Source organism: Cucurbita pepo, chromosome 17 (genome assembly GCF_057944985.1).
Source record: "Cucurbita pepo subsp. pepo isolate OVF chromosome 17, ASM5794498v1, whole genome shotgun sequence".
Taxonomy (NCBI): Eukaryota; Viridiplantae; Streptophyta; class Magnoliopsida; order Cucurbitales; family Cucurbitaceae; genus Cucurbita; species Cucurbita pepo.
This window is the reverse complement of record NC_141814.1, coordinates 11,413,196-11,434,478: the sequence shown is the minus strand read 5'-3', so window position 1 is coordinate 11,434,478 and position 21,283 is coordinate 11,413,196. Positions and strand designations below refer to the sequence as shown.

Here is a 21,283-nt window from a genome sequence, read left to right as displayed (position 1 = left end):
TGTGCAAGGTGGTATTGAGCCAAAGCCCAAATTTATTGGTCAGAGCACACCCCGATCACGTGATCCTGGACCAACCTACTCCAATGTTATTTACGATTAATCAAATCAAATAGGTTAGAATCTTTCTAATTCTAGAACGTTTACTCTTTTAATTTTTTTTTCTAAATTTATTTAAAGCATTTGAATCTGTATGGCAATGATCACACAATTGATCATTGTTTGCCTATTTTGCAGGTCGTGTTATTCCCTCAGAGGACGAACACAAATTATGTTACATATAAACCTGTTTGACTCTATAGCTCGGTTTCTTTGTTAAAATTTGTGAGATTTAACATACGTACAATTATTCATCTCGTGCTTAATTATATTCATTTTTTTTTTAAGATGAATGAAAATATTCATTTTTATATTCAATTAACTTCAATCTCCATATTTATTACTTGTTGCATAAAAATTATCTCTAAAATTTAAAATACAATTATTTATTTATTTATTTTTAAATAATCAATATAAACCTACAAATTCGTGTAAGTAATTTAACTGGTAAAATGATAGGCTTAGAGCTGAAATAAATAACCTCGTTGAAACCAATTGGATCGAACACAAGGAGATTCGATCGCGCGGTGACATTTTCGGCTGTGCATACCGAAAACCATAAACCCTGTCACCAATCATCGCAAGGCCTGGAGTCTCTCTAAGGCTAGTTCTTCTTCCATGCGACTTACCAGATCTGTTCTTCCCAGTCTTACACTAGCGTGAAGCTCCAATCGTTCCTAAAATGGTGCTCAAAGCAACTGCAATATTCTTTGCGATCTTACTATATTCAATTTCTGTCGCTTCCGCTGATTCAATCCATGGTTGCGGCGGATTCGTCGAGGTAAATGGATTTTCTTTTATGAGTTGTTTAATATGTCCGATCGGAGAATTTGCGGGAGTTTCGTTTGAGATATTTAACAATCCGACGATGTAGGATTTGAGTGAGAATGATTGAGTATGAACTATGAAGTATCTTAGTAATATTGAGCTTGCTGGTGTGGTTCCTGATATGGGTTTACTATGAATTTTAATGGGTGTGCTTTGGATTTGAAGTATTTATTGGATCTCGTTCGTCACTAGTATTAGATTTATTGAAGCGGGGGTTTTATTTTCGTTCTTATTTTCTGTAACTTGATTATGATCTTCCATGCTGCAGGCAAGTTCGTCCTTAATCAAGTCCAGGAAGCCGAATGACGGAAAGTTGGATTATTCTCATATTACGGCAAGTACCACGTTTTTTTGTGTCACTTCTGTTATTATTTCAGCTCGACATCTGTTTTTGGTTAAATGTTTATGATATATGATTCCCTGAACTTAGAATCTCCACTCAAGTCCAGGAAACTGAATGACAGAAAGTCGGATATACTCAACTTTTGTTCTATATCCAAATATCTGCGCAAGAAAAGTTTGTAACTAATACTTGATTTTTATTACTGTTCCTTATAATGTAGGTTGAGCTTCGAACAGTGGATGGGCTAGTCAAGGATAGGACTCAGTGTGCTCCTAATGGCTATTACTTCATTCCGGTGTATGATAAGGTGATTTTTCGTTGAATGTTAGTCTATCAGTACTAGCTATATTACTATTGAAGGATATTGTTTTATTTCATTTTGTATTGTTCACCTCCATTTACAGGGCTCCTTTGTAATTACGATAAATGGACCAGAAGGGTGGTCTTGGAACCCGGATAAGGTTTCTCACTTTCCACTTTGTTATAATATTACTATCAAGCACTTCAACATTTCTTCACTTGGATATATGGTTCACTTGATGTAAATATTGACTTTCCTTGAGTTCCACGATGGACAAAAATTTGTAGGTTCCTGTTCTTGTTGATGACACTGGGTGCAATGGGAATGAAGACATAAATTTTCGTTTCACAGGGTTTGGTCTTTTTTGTTTAGTTTTTCCAGATAATTTCTTACATCTCGATGCTTTTAGTTGTATATAATAAAATCTACTTTTGAAAATCTTTTACTGTAGGTTTACACTATCCGGTAGAGTTACAGGTGCTGTTGGGGGAGAGAGCTGTTCAAATTTGAATGGTGGTCCCGCAAATGTAAACGTCGAACTTTTGTCACCTAGTGGCGATGTTGTATCTTCAGCATTAACTTCATCTGAAGGGAATTATGTCTTCTCAAATATTATTCCAGGTTTGAAGCAATTTTTATTTAATTGGTTTGTTATAGTTTAATCTGATTACATTTTCTCCAAATGCTAGTTGAATTTTCATTTTTCAAATTAATTAGACCTTTTTCCAACTTGAAGTGGAAAATGAACTGGAACTGAATGTTCTGGGTAATGTTAACATATGACCCGTAAAATTGCACTGTTGGTGTTATAAGATGCTGTTAGACGAACTCTTGTCTATTTAGAAAGGCAACTTCATTTGTTTTAAAGGACAGCTATGGAAATCTGATAGGGAATTGGCTATTTCTATATTTGCTGGAGGAAGAAAATGAATAGCTAAAATTATGATCCCTTAATGAAATTTATCTTCCTATCAAGTATCATGAAAATGCCCTCCCCTGACATGGAGAATTTCCTCCATTATTTTTTCATCTCTTTCCTGAACTTGCTTTAAACTTTTTTGCTAGCCAGTCATGTTCTTTGATTAGAGTTACTAGTTAGGAAGAAGAGGATATGAGGTGCTAGCATTGTGCAAGTGTAGGATAGAAAACAAGGTTTTCACTTTTCTCCTTTTTGCGTATTTCATTTTATCAATGAGATCTTCATAACTCTTTTAACAAAAAAATCTATTGCCGCCAAGATGGAAAAATGGATTATGAATGAGAAATCCCTAAAAAAGTCCAGTTCTTTCTGTTGTATCTCGCCTATATGAATCAGCACTCAAGCTGGAACCAAGCTGGGAAGGAAACTCTAGGCCACACCCACTTGTTTATTCATTGTGGCCTTGCTGAAAGCTGCTAGAGTTTTCTCTGCGCAGAGTTTGAGATTGCCTGGTGCAGTCTGTAGACGCTTATTTGTTGCTTCTGGAAGTTCTAAGAAGTTTTTTTTTTTTTTTTTTTTTTTTTTTTTTTTTTTTTTTTTTTTTTTTTTTCACGTCAACTCTATGTCTTCTTTAGTTGGAGAGGAACAAGAAGATATTTTAGGATAATACGCATGGAGTTAGCATTTTTTTTTTTTTTTTTTGGGTTGGACTAGCTATATGTAGCCTTGAGTTAGAGCACTTTACATAGGCCTTTTGTAATTGTAACTTTTCTACCTTATTATTGTAGATTGGAGACATTTTTTATAAACCCCTTTAGGAGGGTGGAAGATGTCATATTCTCCCACCCTCTTTTCTTTGTATCAATTTGTTTTGATTTCAATTGCATTCTTGTTTCTTATCATCCAGTAAAAAGAAAACAAAGATGTTACTAGTTTTTTTGTTTAAAAAACTGAATGCCTTATGAAGACTTGCTCAATAATTTGTTGGTAGTATCTGTGTTATATCGGTCTCTCTGATTGTGATATTTTCCCCTTTAGAACAAGGATCATAAAACATTTTGACGCATTAGATTTTGTTTTGCATGTACATTTGATGGTGCAGGGGTATATAACTTGCGTGCTTCACATCCCGACTTAAAAGTTGAAGCTAGAGGTTCCACAGAGGTTTGGTGTTTTTCAACCCTTGCATCCCAATTCAATTTTATGTTAAGGTTACCGTGCCCCTTTTATTAGTGATTTTAATTTCCACCGTGAGTCACTACTCTAGTTTCCTAGTTCAATTTTAATATGATCATTGCCAAGATTGTGATTTAATAAGGGATCATTTATGCAGGTGGTATTGGGCTTTGGAAACAGTATTGTCAATGATATTTTTAATGTCCCAGGTTATGATGTTCGTGGATTTGTTGTTGCTCAGGTATACAGTCTTTTGGGCTTACAGTGATTCCTCCATTCTTTTATCTGTAAATTTGACTTTCTTCCATGATTTTTTTTCACTTGGTCGAGATTGTTGAAGCCACTGGTCAGAAGATAATTTAATCATGACCTCCAAATGTAGCCTTTTGAGAAAAATTTCAGAAGGAATTTCCTTTTTTAGTTTTTTGTTTAGATGATTGAACTAGGAAATCCATTAATGAACTCTATTCTCATAAAATGAGATTGTTGTTGTCAGCTTTTGGAATTTCCACTTTGAGCAACCTTTCTTTTCACCCGATGTGAAGTAAGTAAGATTGTGTGTTTGTTTTGGTAGGGAAACCCGATATTGGGAGTTCATTTTTATTTGTTCTCAGACGATGTCAAAGAGGTTGATTGTCCACAAGGTCCTGGTAATGCTCCTGGACAAAGAAAAGCTCTATGTCATGCTGTATCTGATGCTGATGGGATGTTCAGATTCCAAGCAATACCCTGCGGTAATTATCTAGTAGATGGTTGTCAGTCGTTTTAACTATCAAAGTTCTTAGGTGGAGTTTAATTAGTGGTGCTTGTTTCTCTGGACTACTATTGCAATGGCTAATTGTAGGAAGTTTAGTGTATGTTACTGTTTTTAACCTTTTTCTTGATGTCATTTTGAATTTTTTCCTCCGAGTGGGTTTTTAAACTTTTCCTGATCTTAAAAGAATTTTTATTTTGTCTGAATTTACAACAAATATCAGCCAGCTGTAGCATCAATGTGACCAATCTAAATTGATTAATTTTCCTACAGGCCGTTACGAGCTTTTGCCGTACTACAAGGGTGAAAATACTATTTTTGATGTTTCACCTAGCATCATTTCTGTGAATGTTGAGCATCAACACATTACAATTTCTAAAAAATTTCAGGTACCGTTTGTTATTTCCACTACATACCATCAGCAGTTTATCGAAATTGAAACATAGGACTGGATAAGTATTCGATCTAGCGTGATCTATATGTTATGCCATCAAAGTTTCTTGTCGTGGTGCTTGTTCACTTTTTTTTATTCATTTTCAATAATTCAAACAACGAAAAAATTCTTTGTGAAAACTATTTTTTATAAAAGTTGGAGTAAAGCTCAATGACCAATCTTGAAAACTCTAAAGCTTCGTACAGTCTACAAATAATCATAGAAGTCCATTTATATCTTCTAGTCCAGACTGACTTCAAAGTTGGTGAAACTAAGGTTATTTTGGTCTTCTGTATTTTCTGGTGTCTATATTATCTCTTTCTTTGTCTCTCCAATATAGCAGTGAATCTACATGTTATTTAGTTTCCATTCTGACCATATCTATAATTGAGTTGAATAGCAGCCTTTTATATAGTATATCCTTGTATGCTTTTATACAGATTCTGGCACTTCCTTCTTTAATTCTGTACCTTCTGTAAGAAGTTGCTTTAGAGTGAAACAAGATGATGTTATCATGTATAATTTAATTTAATTTAATTAGCATTTGGTTTGATTTTTTTAAAAAAAATATGTTTATTCCTGATTCTTGCTGGTTTGCTTAGGTTACTGGATTTTCTGTTGGGGGCCGTGTTGTTGATGCAAATGATGTAGGAGTCGAAGGTGTCAAAGTTATAGTGGATGGTCATGAAAGAGCTGTCACTGACAAGGAAGGATTCTATAAGCTTGATCAGGTATTTTATTTTGTTACGTGGGGGGTTGGGTTGCTCTGATAAGTCATCTTTCGTTCTTGTCCACTCATGAGGGTGAGGACATATCTTTATAAATATATCTTGGTGTAAACTCTCTAATATTTTTACTTCCTATAGTTATACCTCCCTCATTGTAAAATGGGAAGGTCTTTTGTAAACATCATGGATATTACATCCCTTTTGTAAATTTCAATCATCAATGAAATTGTCTCTTATCAAAAAAAAAAAAAAAAAAAAACTCAGGTTACCCTTTCAACATGAATACTCTGCCAGCTATTTTATTAGCAATGGTTTATAATTCCTTATCTATCAAATCAGAAGCAAAACGTATGCTAGCATCATGGTATAATTTTGGAGGTCAAATGCCTGTAAGATAACTTAAATTCTTGTTAGAGTTGAATAGTAATTTATTTTAGGTTTATTCTTAATTGTCTTTTTTCAAAAAATCATTATTATAGGCTAAGTTAGTTTTTCCACTATTGTATTGTATATGGCTTCAATAATTGTGATAATTATTTTAACTATTTTGACAAGTGCCACTCTTTTGATTTTTTTGTTCTTTTTCATTTTAATGTTTTAGGTAACTTCTGGCCATTATACCATTGAAGCTAGAAAGGAGCACTTCAAATTCAACAAATTGGAGAACTATTTGGTATGCTGTTAATTGAAAAATATCTTCACGTTTATGCTTTGAAGCTTCAGTAATATTACTTCTGCTGCTACAGTAAAGTCTGTTTTATATTAATTTCTATATAGGAATTTGTAATCTTCAATTCAACATAAAGGAAGTGTTATTTTCTTGTCCTTTCTTATTCCAACTCTCTTTGCGTGTTCAGGTACTGCCAAACATGGTTTCTGTTGCTGATATCAAAGCAACTTTTTATGATGTCTGTGGTGTTGTTCAGACTATTGGAGATGGTTACAAGACCAAGGTAAAGAATTACATCCTTCAATTTAATCTCGTTTTGTGAATGTAGTCTGCATGTCAAATGATTTGTTTCCATATTCTGCTCTGAACTTTAGGTAGCATTGACTCATGGGCCAGAAAATGTTAAACCTCAAGTCAAACAAACAGACAAAAGTGGCAAATTCTGTTTCGAGGTATGTTACCCAGAAGTAATGGCAATAGCTTGTATGTTTCTCCTTTTTGGTAAAAATGTGGCGAAGAGGCTTTGGAGTTTTTTGTGGTGCTTGATTCCCTATTATGTGAATGGAAGATTAACAAATGTGTGTATGCACACTATTTGCTGTGTTCTGAATTTCATTTGAAATTGCAGGTTGCTCTCTTAGTTCACTTAAATGGAATATAATATGGTTACAGAAAAATAGGAAGATTCTTGAGAGTATCGAGGATTTTTATGTTAGGTTTGAGATGTAGCTCACTTCAATGCTTTGCTTTCGGTTCAATAGGAAGCACCACTGTCACCAAAAGCAAGGTTGAGACACTAAATATCTTCATAGTGTTAAGACGCTCTAAGCAACATAGACACACAAGGGCATAATGGGCATTAATGCTTCAATTCGTAGTGTCTCAATGCTCTAACATAGGGTTTCCTTTTCTTGGATTTTGGTATTCTGGCACTTCTGCAAGTTATTCACACGTCTCATTATTTTATGCATCTTCCAGGTCCCACCTGGTGAATATCGCCTGTCTGCTATGGCAATTTCTCCAGAAAGTGCTCCTGGACTATTGTTCTCGCCATCTTATGTTGATGTTACAGTCAAAAGCCCCTTGCTGAATGTTGCTTTTTCACAGGTAATATTCTGAATTTCTGTGGACCTATTAGTCTTATGGTACTCTTGCTGCTTGTAGATTATTCATGAAACCATTTATAATTATGAAAAGGATATTCAACTCTTCCTATTTTTAAACTATTTGTTAGATTCCTTCACATGATAAAGTTCTTTTTATCTGCTTCCATTGATTTAGTTTATTTCTTACAATTGATTGTCAAGGCCCTAGTCAATATACATGGTTCTGTAACATGCAAAGAGAGATGTGGTGCATCAGTATCTATTGCCCTTCAGAGATTGGCTGGTAATCTTATTAGTGAAAAGAAGACTGTCAGTTTGACTGATGAGAGTAATGAGTTTCTATTTCAAGATGTCATCCCTGGAAAATACAGGATAGAGGTATATAGCTGTTTTACCTTATCATTTATATTTTATCAGTTTGTGACTTTGCTTCGATGGTCATTGAAAATTACCGAACTTGGTTGTGTATGGAATGCATTCTTTACTCCTGCCCTTTGTATTTTTGCATCAGTTACAACTTAGTTACAGCGATTTTTTTTTCTGAAACAAGACTGAAAATTTTTCATTAAAATAATGAAAAGAGACCAACACAAATAATGAAAAGATTCTCATCCTAGTTTCAGCGTTTTCATTGGTATGGGGTCTAGAAATGATGTACATCAGTTGCATCATCCCTATATCTTATTTGTTTATATCAGGTTCCTTTTCTTCATTAAAAACAATAAACATTTTGATGTAATTATTAGCACCATATAGCCTTGGCATTTGAACGTTGATGGTTGATGTTAATCACCAATCAACTCAAAAGCCTAATCTAATGAGTTAGGGTAAATTTAATTATATCAACACTTTAACCTCCCCTTCACTTGTGAGCTTGAAAATTTATAAAAGGCCGAACAAATGGAAATCAATATTAATTGGGGAGGAAACGACTTTTTAGGGGTTCAAATATAGGTCGTCTTGCTCTCAGACCATGTTAAATCACCAATCAATTCAAAAACCTAAGCTAACAACACTTTAACACTCCCTTCACTATGTGGGCTTGAAAATTTGTAGAAGACCCAACAAGTGGAAATCAATATTAATTGGGAAGGAAACAACTTATAGGGGTTCAAACATAGGGCCTCGTGCTCTTATTCCATATCAAGTCACCAATCAATCGCAAAACCTAAACTAATGGGTCATGGTAAATTTAATAATATCAATACTTTAAAAGTAAAACATAATTATACTTGCTGAGCATTTATCTTTTAATAGGCTTCACACTCATCCATTCAAGGCGTGGTTGGTAAAGATGATTGGTGCTGGGTGCAAAATTCAATTGAAGTGGATGTCGGCATTGAGGATGTACATGGAATTCAATTTATTCAAAAAGGTTACTGGGTTAATGTTGTATCTACTCATGATGTGGATGCTTATATTTCTCAAATGGATGGGCCACTTATGAACTTGAAAATCAAGGTTAGGTCTTCTTCAAGTCCTAAAATTTTGTTTTACTCTCTATGGATGTATCAGGCACGAGACTGTAATTGATCATTGTGTAATGCAGAAAGGTTCCCAGTACATATGCGTGGAATCTCCTGGAGTGCACGAAGTTCAGTTTTCCAACTCTTGTATCTCTTTTGGGAGCTTATCAACTAAAATAGACACATTAAAACTAGAGGTATTGTAATTTTCCAGATTTGAATTTGATGATTGTACCTGTGTACATTATTTTTGTGAGACTAAATTTCCTCTCATTGTTGTCAAATATTTGTCAGCCGATCTATTTGAGTGGAGAAAAATTTCTACTAAAGGGGCAAATTAATGTTGATCCAGTCTCACTTGGAGTATATGAATTACCTGAAAGTATTCTGTTGAACATTGTTGGTGCGGGAGGCAGTGTGATTGATAATACTGAAGCCAAACTTGCCGCTGATGCCAAGGATCAATCAAATTCTGCCTTGTATGAGTACTCTGTCTGGGCCAGCTCTGGAGAGGAACTCACATTTGTTCCTGTGGATACCAGGTCTGCATACTGGAATTTTATCTTAGTGGCCTGAACCTATAGCATTAATGGTTCCTTACTCTGATTGAATCTTAGTGGCTGATTGGCTCTGTCTTGTATATCATCTAACCTGATGTTAAACGAGGGATTTTAAAGTTTAAAGAGTGAAGTGAATTTCCTATGTGTTCATGTTGAACTAAATTTTGTATGTATCTCCCCCCCACCCCGGCCCCAACCAAAAAGATAAAAAAAGTGACAATACTCGGGTATAATTTAAAAAGAATTTATTCCTTCGCTTAACTGATTGCTTTTAATTTAAGTACTTTAAGCTGTTACGGCACCTTGATGTTTCTGACTTAAAACTGTGCTCGTTGTAGGAATCAGGAGAGGAAGATCTTGTTTTATCCTAGATGGCATCATGTGAGTTTTACCTTTTCTTTCTTTTCTAGTTTAAGATGTATTGTATTATGCTCTATTATTGTGAGCTTAATTTCCCATATGCTTCATCAGGTATCGGTGAAAAATGATGGATGTCAAGATTCTATTCCTATGTTTTTTGGTCGGCTGGGTTTATATATTGAAGGATTAGTTTCTCCCCCTCTTTCTGGGGTTCATATCAGGATTATTGCTGCTGGAGATAGTTCCATTGCTTCCCTCAAGAGTGGGGAGTTGGTACTTGAAACTGCCACTGATATCGACGGTTCATTTGTTGGGGGTCCTTTATATGATGACATAACTTACAGAGCTGAGGCTATGAAGGTGTGGAATGTTTAGTTCGACAGTCATTTTGTGTTCTCTCCGCTATATACCTGATGTGGTCTAGATTTCATAACATCTCCTTTCATTTGTTATATTTTACTATTTACTAAAGTTACTGTATTTTTTGTCCTCTCAAGTCGTGTAGCTGATAAGCCATGTTTTATATTTGTTAATCAACAAAGTTTTATCTGGAGCGTGTTGGACCCTAGCCATTTTAGCCTTTTTTTTTTCTAGTATCTGTTTACCATCTTAGCCATTTTTTTTTTTCTCATTTTTGATAACATTTCCATTTGCAGCCTGGCTATCATCTGGAGCGTGTTGGACCTTATTCGTTTTCATGTCAGAAGCTTGGTCAAATTTCTGTGAAAATTTATTCTAGAGATAATAGTGAAGAACCGATTCCTTCAGTGCTGTTATCTCTGAGTGGTGACAACGGTTATAGAAACAATTCAGTGTCAAATGCTGGTGGAGTATTCCTTTTCAATGATCTTTTCCCTGGAACTTTCTATTTGCGTCCGCTACTGAAGGTACTTGAAGAATTTATTTAAAATGATTTGTTAGTTTTTCCCTCTGGTCATCTTTTCCATTTTTACCTGCTTGGTTAGCCTTATATCTTACACAAAGCTTAGTGACACTGCAATTTGGATCCTAAGATTCATTTTTGGACTAATCAGATAATTAATATCTTTAGTAGTTTAACTTAACTAAATACCTGGGGCATATTGGTGGTATGAGGCTACAGCATGAACTAGATCGATATCTATTTTATAATTCCTTTAGTTCTCTATTGGATGTTAAATGTTCCGTTGTTGATAATTAGACTTCACTAAAAAAAAAAAATTCATCATATTTGCCAAGACAATTTGGTAATTTGGAAATTTGTTGGGAAAGAGTCAACTTTTGGCATTTGGTTTTCTTCGTATTCTAGATGGTCTAATTTGCTGAAACTTTCCTTTTCTTTATTGGAGGAGAGTTCATCTCTCCCTTTGGCTCTCTATTGGTGTTAAGTGTTCTTCCTTCGAGCAATTATAATCTAAACTCACATTTATCCATAGTGATTTCATTTGAACTTCTTAATCTGAAGTAATAGTTATTTACTCTCATCCCTGTGGAAGGATGATTACAACAGATAGAGGGGGAAAAAATATTGCATAGACTACGAATTTTTTTTGAAGATTCCTGAAGTATTCTTCAAATTGTCAAAAGAAAAAAAAGCATAATATCACAAAATTTCTTTGTAGTCAGAGTTGGCAAAGAATGACGGTTTGATAATTCGCTTTGTTTTGTAGGAGTATGCTTTCTCACCGGCAGCTCAGACAATAGAACTTGATTCTGGGGAATCCAAAGAAGTTAATTTCCAGGCTACCCGTGTGGCTTACAGGTTTCTTATAGCCTCTATCATGCATTTTTTCTTCTATATTATTTTTCACAATTTTACAAACATATTTTTATATACAGTCGAAGATTATCATAATTTAAGGAGTGTTTTAATTAGTTAAATTATTTCTAGGATATTGACGAATACTTGCAGGCATTTTAAGAGAGTATATAGCCAAAGAACTTGGACATACTTGTCTATAAATCTTTTTCTTGCAATATTATCACGGGTGACATTTAGGGAACGATAGCTGATTGTGTAACCTACGTGGCAGTCCTGTAAATGATGGCCTTCAATTCTTTGTTTGATCTATCTGTGCTTACTTCAAGTCATACTTATCACTGTTATCAGACTTGAATCGGAACATAGGATACACTGACATGCAAACATGGCATGGCATGAACATGGCCACCTAACATATTCTGAAAAATTAGAACATTGACAAGGCAAAGACGTGTTCAATGAAATACATTTTAAAAAGGTTTTCTCTAGACATGTCTACACATATTAATGCTTTCATATACTTCTACATATATGATATAAACTTTGTACCCAACAAAAAAGTTATCACTTCTAAATATTTTTCTCTTTTTTTTCTATGAATGCGTCCTCCACATCTTGATTGAGCCTCAATATGTCCCTAATGTATGTGTTTGCAGCATGTTTAATAGGTTTAAAAAACTACACTGAAAAATAAGCGCTCTGAATCACAAGTTGGATGGCATCTTCACAAATAGTGTACATTCCTTTTAGATTAAAACCTTAGGTGAAACTTTTAAACTATTCTATCCTCTATAAGGGCGCAAAAACCATTTTGAAGTAAAATACCCTGAATCTAGTAAAATTTTGTGGTATTGCAAGATGCTCAAATTGTTCCTTCAAACTTTTCAGTGCTATAGGCGTGGTGACGCTACTATCTGGCCAACCAAAAGAAGGTGTTTCGATTGAAGCCAGATCAGAAACAAAGGGTTATTATGAGGAAACGAAGACAGATGCACTCGGAAATTATCGTTTGAGGGGACTGCTCCCTGAGACAAATTACATCATAAGAGTAGTTCAAAGAGAGGATCAGGGCAGTGCCAGAATTGAGCGTGCATCTCCTGGAGCAATAACTGTCAAGGTCTGATATAAGCCAATATATATTGTGGGACTTAGTAAAGCATATGCAAAAAAAAGTAACACATTTTTAGTGCTATTATTTTCAATATCTGAAATCTATGTATCGATCAACTTTGGCAGGTTGTATCAGAGGATATTAAGGGATTGGATTTTCTGGTCTTTGAACGTCCTGAATTGACCATTTTGAGTGGCTATGTTGAAGGAAAGAAAATTGTGGGACTAAAGTCAGGTTTGCAAGTGGAAATCAAGTCAGCTAGTGAGACATCTAAAGTCGCCTCCGTATTCCCTTTGCCACTTTCAAACTTTTTTCAGGTAAAGGGCTTACCTAAGGGTAAGTACCTTGTGCAGCTACGATCTAGTGAGCCGTCAAGCACCATCAAATTCGAGTCTAGCATAATTGAGGCTGACTTGGAGGAGAATAATCAAATTAACGTGGGCCCACTAACATACAAATATGAAAGTTATCACCACAAACAGGTTAGTGTTACTCTCTGCTAGAAAACACTTTTGTGGGAGTCTGTACCATTTCGTTCTTGAAGAGCTGAAGTTCATTTCAATTTTCCTGTACTCCTACTTCTAGTTTAATAACTAAAGTGTTCTCTCCTTCTCTCCCTCCTTTTCTTGTTCTGCAGGACCTTACTGCTGCACCATTGCTCCCGCTCGTTAGCGGAATCTTTGTGATTATACTTTTCTTCAGCGTTCCAAGGTAACGTGAAAAAAAATTTCTTCCTCTCAATTGTGCTAGACAAGCCTGCGCCCATTTGCAGATTCTAATACATTTAACCCATCCTTTGTTTCTAAAGAATTAAAGATTTTTACCAAGCCACGGTGGGCTCATCAGCATCATCTGGATTCGCTGTAACTACAAAGAAAGAACCACGGAAATCAGTTTTGAGAAAAAAGACATACTAAGAGAACCAACCGTCTTTCAGTGTCTGAGAGTGCAAGCATCTTCCATTTGGTCAAATTTTCGGTTAGCTCGATTGGCAACCTAACGCAGCTGGGATACGGTAGGCGTACAATCTTAGTAGTTAATTAAACTTAGAGATCAATGTTTGTTGCAGCCTACTGGAATTGAATAGAGCTAGACGTTCTATAGGTTGTACGACTGTGACCTCGAGTTCTTGAGGCCAATGTTTGTTCTAAACTTTTGACGTGTAGATCAACGACTGGTCGAGGTGGTAATCCTTGTACACAATTTTGATCTCTAGGCTTGATGATGCAATGTTTATTTGCCACCATGTGAGATTCATTCTTGTAGGAGTTACTCAGGATTTAGTTAACTTATTTCCACATTTGGAACAGATGAGAAATAAATAGAAAGACCATTGGTAGGTTTTGATGTTTGATTTCACACTTTCAAATGTTTTGTTTGCTTCTTTATAAATTTTTTTTGACGAACACTTCTCGTGCTTACATGTTCATAGAACGACCCCTCGAGTGAGTATGCATAGTTCAATAGTAAGAAGTGCTTGCATGTTAGCAGGACGATCCCTCGAGTCCTAAGTCTCTCTTTGGCGTGAATGCTCAAAGCTCTTCTCCTCCCGTAGCTCTTGGACATGACCCGTAATTCCTACCACAAATTAGGCCATATAGGTGAGAAGTTAGAGACGACGTTACTAAGATTTTGTATGTAGATATTTTGTTTGATATTTTCACATCACAATACCAACAAAATATCAACAAAATGTCTCATAATATAATTTAAATATAATATGGGATAAAATATCTTTAAGCTCATTTGTTTTACTTGCTTCATATGCTCCAAAATAGTATGCTATCATTTTTTAATTTAGTTTTTGATCATTATTTCTCACTTTTTGTCCTTGTATGGCTGGTCAATTAATTAATTTAATTATATAATTAAATTAATTAACTGTCATTAACTATTATTATCACTATTACAATTAATTAAAAAATTATGCAAAATATTAAAAGTCAATATTCATAAATATATAAATTTTAATTTAACTCAAAATTTAGAATAAAATTAAAATTAAACTCGAAAATTAAAGATAAAAAATATAATATTTTGAAATATAGGAAGTAAATAGAAAATGATAATATCTTTTTTCCAAAGTATTTTAGCTCATTTATTTTGTTTTTTAAACATTTTCAGAAATATCCTTACATTTTATCCAACATTTGATTGATATTTCACCCACGTCAACGTCAAGTCAACGTTGTAGAAGGTGGATATTTCTACCTTGCAATTGGAACCATTAGGCGTTAGATTCCATATTTCCTGCTTCACCTCCATTTGCAATACTCCATCTCTCTCTAAACCCTGACCCATTTCCAGAAATTTACCTGCGTTGTCTGCCATTAATGGCGGTCACGAGCTTCCTGGAAGGTCATGTCCATTAATCACTGTAATCAACTATTCCTCTCTCTTTAAGCCTTTTTAGCTTTCTTTCTTGTTCCTCTTTTTGATTTGTAGCGTTTCAATGGCTTCCACTCCACCACACTGCTCAATCACCACGGCAAAGCCGTATCAAACTCGTCAATACCCACAAAATAACCTGAAAAACCATCAGAATCCCCGCCAGAACGGCTCTTGGACGACGACGCATAAGGTTTCTCTTGTCAAACCATTGTCCCCAACTCCCACTCACAGTGCGACTAAATCCACTTCTACTTCTACTTCTACTTCTACTTCTACTCCCCTTTCACAAAGCCCTAATTTCCCATCTCTTTGCTCTCTCTCCTCCTCGAAATCTGACCTCGTTTCTAACTTCTCCGGCCGCCGCTCAACTCGATGCGTATCAAAGTATCACAATCGCCGCCCCAAGTCCTCCATGGCCACTCGTCACACTGCGATCGCTGAGGAGGTTCTGAATCAGGCGCTTCAATTTGGTAAGGACGATACGAGTTTAGATAATATTTTGCTCGAGTTCGAATCTCATCTTTGTGGGTCGGTAGACTATACGTTTTTACTTCGGGAGCTTGGGAATAGAGGAGAATGTTGGAAATCAATTAGATGCTTTGAATTTGCGCTTGTTAGAGAGGGAAGGGACAATGAGCGAGGTAAACTAGCTAGTGCGATGATTAGTACTCTTGGTAGGCTTGGGAAAGTAGAACTTGCTAAGGGTGTTTTTGAAACAGCATTGAATCAAGGATATGGGAACACAGTTTACGCATTTTCTGCTTTGATAAGTGCTTATGGGAAGAGTGGTTACTTTGATCAAGCTATTAAGGTGTTTGAATCCATGAAAGCTTCAGGATTAAAGCCGAATTTGGTTACTTATAATGCAGTAATTGATGCATGTGGTAAAGGAGGAGTAGAGTTTAAGAAAGTGGTGGAGGTTTTTGAAGAAATGTTGAGGAATGGTGTCCAACCTGATAGAATTACTTATAACTCACTTCTTGCTGCGTGTAGTCGAGGAGGGTCGTGGGAGGCAGCTCGAAACTTGCTTAATGAAATGGTAGATAGAGGGATTGATCAAGATATCATTACTTATAACACACTTTTGGATGCGGTTTGCAAAGGTGGGCAGATGGATTTGGCCTTTGAGATTATGTTAGAAATGCCTGCCAAGAAAATACTGCCTAATGTGGTTACTTACAGCACAATGGCTGATGGGTATGCCAAGGCTGGTAGATTAGAAGATGCATTAAACTTATACAATGAAATGAAGTTTCTGCGCATTGGTTTGGATAGAGTTTCATATAATACATTGCTTTCAATCTATGCCAAGCTTGGCAGGTTTGAAGATGCTCTGAATGTTTGCAGAGAGATGGGGAGGTCCGGTGTTAAAAAGGACGTTGTTACTTACAACGCGCTTCTAGATGGATATGGGAAGCAGGGGAAGTTTAATGAAGTTATTAGAGTATTTAACGAAATGAAAAGAGACGGCGTATCGCCGAACTTGTTAACTTATTCTACGTTAATTGATGTATACTCTAAAGGTAGTCTATACGAAGAGGCAATGGAGGTCTTTCGTGAATTCAAGCAAGCTGGATTGAAGGCTGATGTAGTTCTTTATAGTGAACTCATCAATGCTTTATGTAAAAATGGTTTAGTCGATTCCGCTGTATCGTTGCTTGATGAGATGATAAAAGAAGGGATTAGGCCGAATGTCATCACTTACAATTCGATAATCGATGCGTTTGGTCGTTCTACAACGGAAGAATCTCTAGTTGAGGCTGTTGGTGCAGCTAGTGAATCCCCATCCTTCATAGTGATGGAGGGTGTGGATGAGAGTGAGATAGAGAGTTGGGTCAGTGACCATGTCTTCAAATTCTATCGGCAGCTTGTTGCTGAGAAAGAAGGGCCTGCAAAGAAGGAAAGACTAGGCGAAGTAGAGATCAGGTCCATCTTGCGGGTCTTCAAGAAGATGCATGAGCTAGAGATAAAACCAAACGTGGTCACCTTTTCAGCGATTCTAAATGCATGCAGGTAAAGATCTTTGACCTGAGTTTTTGCCTTCAAGATTTTGCTATTATTTGTTCAAAATCCCTCAAAGATCTGCCTACTTAAGTTATTTTAGCCATTTTTTTCATTTTTGTAATTGATTCTCTTTATGAATAGAAGCCATGGACTTACAAAACTAGGCATTTTATTAGGATGCATAATGAAGTAATGTGGAGATTTCTTTATCATTCTAGCATACTGGCAAACTTACTCTATGTGAGATCCTACATGAGTCGGAGAGGGGAACGAAGCATTCCTTATAAGGGTGTGGAAACCTTTCCCTAGAAGACGCGTTTTAAAACTGTGAGATTGACGGCGATATGTTACGGGCCAAAACGGATAATATCTGTTAGTGGTGGGCTTGCCAGGGAGACCAGCGAGGATGCTGGCCCCCCAAGGGGGTGGATTGTGAGATCCCATGTCAGTTGGAGAGGGGAACGAAACATTTCTTATAAGGGTGTGAAAATCTCTCCCTAGAAGACACGTTTTAAAATCGTGAGGCTGACGACGATACGTAACGGGCCAAAACGGACAATATCTGCTAGCGGTGTTACAAATGGTATCAGAGATAGATACTGGATGGTGTGCCGGTGAGGACGCTGGCCCCCAAGGGGGGTGGATTGTGAGAGCTCATATCGGTTGGAGGGGGGAACGAAACATTCCTTATAAGGGTGTGGAAAACTCTCCCTAGAAGACGCGTTTTAAAATCGTGAGACTAACGGCGATACGAAACGAGCCAAAGCGGACAATATCTAGCAGTGGTGGGTTTGGGTTGTTACACTCTACCAGTAAAATATTTAGTAAAAATATTTTATAATCCTTTGTCGCACTGTCACATTCTCTAGTCAAATATACCACAAATTACATTGTGCAATAGTTGTTTACCTCTTTTTGTCCCATTTTTTATAAATCATTATCTTGAACACTGAACAAGGGTATTGAAGATTGTTGGGAGTGAGTCCCACATCGGCTAATTAATGGGACGATCATAGGTTTATAAGTAAGGAATACATCTCCATTGATATGAGGCTGGCCTTTTTGAGAAACCAAACGTAAAGCCACGAGAGCTTATGCTCAAAGTGGACAATATCATATCATTATGGAGGCCCGTGATTCCTAATGGGTCATTGAGTCTGAGCCTCACTTCAACAACATTTTACATGGAGTGCGTTGTGGTGGGTAGTTTAGGGCTTCTTTTGTGAGCTTGTTTTCGCTACTCTTTTTATCCATGCCAATTGGAGGAACCTGTTCTTTCCACTCTCCTGCATATTTTCTGAGGTTTATTATGTCAGTCCTTCTGGTTGCTTGCTTTGGTCTTTATTCCATATTATTCACTATAATCTCAAGCTGGATACGCGTTCGATCCTGATTGTGGAATTTTTGTTTCGAGTGCAGCCGCTGCAAATCGATTGAAGATGCTTCAATGTTATTGGAAGAGCTTCGATTGTTTGATAATCAAGTGTATGGTGTAGCTCATGGACTCCTGATGGGCTTTAGCGAAAATGTGTGGGTTCAAGCACAGTGTCTTTTTGATGAAGTGAAGCAGATGGACCCTTCCACTGCAGCTTCTTTCTACAATGCTTTGACAGATATGCTGTGGCATCTTGGTCAGGTGAAGTCTAAGCCTCTTAGTAGCATTCTTATATCCAATCCTCATCGTGCGTTTGGTTATTTTGTGTTATCATTCTGAAATCTTGTTCTTATTTATAGAAACGAGGGGCCCAATTGGTCGTACTCGAAGGCAAAAGGCGCAATGTATGGGAGACGTTATGGTCCGATTCTTGCTTAGATTTGCACCTCATGTCGTCTGGAGCTGCTCACGCCATGGTTCATGCTTGGCTGCTGGGTATTCATTCTCTTGTGTTTAATGGCCATCAGTTGCCGAAGTTATTGAGGTACAAGTTCATTCCCCCCTACGCTCTTTATAGGTGTTTTGTTATGCATATAATGGGACTTAGTCGTGTCTTCATGGATTTGTTTGTTTCTACATTTTCTTAAAAAGCCTTGTCTTATTCACTGAGGCATAATATGGTATCTCTCTTCAATGGCGCCTCAAACTCTCTCTTTATTAAGATTGAGTGGCCAGTTGGCACGAAGGGAAGTAAGACCATGTAATGCGAGGTGCATTGTGAGATCCCACATCGGTTGGAGAGGAGAACGAAACGTTCTTTATAAGGGTGTGTAAATCTCTCCCTAGCAGACGCGTTTTAAAAACCTTAAGGGGAAGCTCGAAAGGGAAATCCCAAAAATGACAATATCTGCTGGCTGTGGGCTTGGACCGTTACAAATGGTATTAGAGCTAGACACCAAGTGATGTGCTAGTGAGGAGGCTGAGCCCTAAAGAGAGGTGGACACGAGCGTCCTCGAGGGGGGGGTGGGGAGATTGGGGGGTCCCACATAGATTAGAGAAGGGAACGAGTGCCAGCGAGGACACTGGGCCCCGAAAAGGGGTGGATTTTGAGATCCCACATCAGTTGGGGAGGAGAACGAAGCATTCTTTATAACAGTGTGGAAACCTCTCCTTAGCAGACACGTTTTAGAAACCTTGAGGGGAAGCCCGAAAGGGAAGTTCAAGGAGGACAATATCTACCAGCTGTGGGCTTGGGCCGTTAGAAAATTTATACAAAAGAAAAAGCTAAAAAGTAACAGGTACAAGAAGCTCCTAAAGGGTTCTTTCTTTGCCTACTGAATACTCTGTTCCGTTCTAGCCATTAAAGTCTATGGGAATCCTTCACAAATTGAATCCAGAAGAGTGCTTTCTGAGCGTTTTGTGTATGTGGGATCATTACATCTGTTCTTGGCAAGTAGTTGCGTAGGGAAAGACCCAAGGTTAAGCCAGCCGAATACGAATCGTTTCGATATTCTTTCATTTGTTCTCAACGAAAGTCGTTATGTTCCTTAAAAACCAAATGTATTATTGCAAACTTCTTACATCTTAGTGATTATTATGCAGCATTCTGACTGGATGGGGAAAACACAGCAAGGTCGTCGGTGATGGAGCTCTAAGGCGGGCGATCGAGGCACTTCTGACCGGGATGGGGGCACCGTTTCAGGTTGCAAAATGCAATATAGGAAGGTATGTATCAACAGGCTCTGTGGTGGCTGCCTGGTTGAAAGAGTCTGGTACCTTAAAATTGCTTGTTCTTCATGATGGTAGAACTCATCCAGATACTGAAAATTTGGATCTCATTTCCAAACTCCAAACGATTTCCTTGTAGCACAATTTGAATAAATATTATACACATAATACTCACATGTTTGAATATTCATTTTCATATCTTGTTTTGCTAAAAAGGGTGAGTGAAAGTTATACGCCAAATGATTCTAATAAACTTATTTGGTATTTTTTTCGTCCGAAAAAAAATAAAAATTGTGAAGATAAGTTTTGCGTATATACTTTAGTCATTCACCATCGAACAATTACCCAAACAATATCCCCTACTCAACATGTAAGATATAAGATGCGCTATAGTGACTTGGACAAAGACACCTTTAAACGGCATACCTTGATGCCTTTGTTTTAGGACTCTACATGAGTTTGGTTAGGTTAAGGAAATCTTTTGGACCATTGGTTGGGTTGGTGACCCGAACAATTAAATAAAGTTCATAATCCAATCCAACTCATACTGTATTTTTTAATTATTAAAAAAAAAAATTCATAATAACTAAAATCTAATCTCATAAAATTTAAATATCAAACATTCACAAGTCATATGTATCACTAACATCACTCTATTTTCGGATTGGTGAGTTGACCCGACAAAAAAAATGTCAACTTGCGTATCAATCATAATCTTCGATTTTCCAAAAATTCAACCCAATCTAAACTGAAAAAAGAAAAAAATCTAACCCAACCTAACATTTATGGGTTGGGTTAGATAGTTCGAATTGGTCGAGCTCTCTATTAATTTGAACATTTTTTTTTCTTCTGAGAATAGAATATACGGATGAACTTGGTAATACTCGTAGAAAAAAAGGATTTTAAAATCACCAAAAAAAAAAAAATGAATATAAGAAAAGCAAGTGAATATGAAAAAGGAGATGCTAATTAAAGAGAAATTCTTGCAACATTTTGAGGAAGAAAAAAAAGCAAAAAAGATGAAATAGTGTTATTCATTGCTTTGGAATATTGAAGGCAATGCCAATTTGGCCCTCTTGTTCTTAGAATCTCATCGCCAAACCCAAAGACGAACACGACTCTCAACGATGGTATGATATTGTCCGCTTTGAGTATAAGCTCTCATGGTTTTGCTTTAGGCTTTCCCAAAAGGC

The 21,283-nt window shown here is 36.6% G+C and overlaps 2 protein-coding genes across 2 annotated transcripts; both read left to right on the top strand.

Annotated features, from left to right (window-relative positions):
* Positions 1 to 573: 573 nt before the first annotated feature.
* LOC111778420 (uncharacterized) lies at positions 574 to 13,946 on the top strand. The gene is made up of 27 exons (XM_023658224.2): positions 574 to 877; positions 1,193 to 1,258; positions 1,488 to 1,574; positions 1,672 to 1,728; positions 1,856 to 1,920; positions 2,020 to 2,189; positions 3,590 to 3,651; positions 3,821 to 3,904; positions 4,238 to 4,397; positions 4,691 to 4,806; positions 5,453 to 5,581; positions 6,180 to 6,251; positions 6,436 to 6,531; positions 6,623 to 6,700; positions 7,227 to 7,355; positions 7,556 to 7,732; positions 8,612 to 8,815; positions 8,904 to 9,017; positions 9,115 to 9,362; positions 9,719 to 9,761; positions 9,852 to 10,100; positions 10,397 to 10,627; positions 11,390 to 11,481; positions 12,370 to 12,598; positions 12,718 to 13,074; positions 13,230 to 13,303; positions 13,401 to 13,946. Exons 1-27 carry the CDS (start codon positions 779 to 781, stop codon positions 13,507 to 13,509), a joined length of 3,597 nt encoding a protein of 1,198 aa, XP_023513992.2. The 5' UTR covers positions 574 to 778; the 3' UTR covers positions 13,510 to 13,946.
* Positions 13,947 to 14,826: 880 nt separating this feature from the next.
* LOC111778413 (pentatricopeptide repeat-containing protein GUN1, chloroplastic) lies at positions 14,827 to 20,280 on the top strand. Its single transcript, XM_023658216.2, has 4 exons — positions 14,827 to 16,996; positions 18,407 to 18,623; positions 18,722 to 18,906; positions 19,965 to 20,280. Exons 1-4 carry the CDS (start codon positions 15,045 to 15,047, stop codon positions 20,227 to 20,229), a joined length of 2,619 nt encoding a protein of 872 aa, XP_023513984.2. The 5' UTR covers positions 14,827 to 15,044; the 3' UTR covers positions 20,230 to 20,280.
* Positions 20,281 to 21,283: the final 1,003 nt, after the last annotated feature.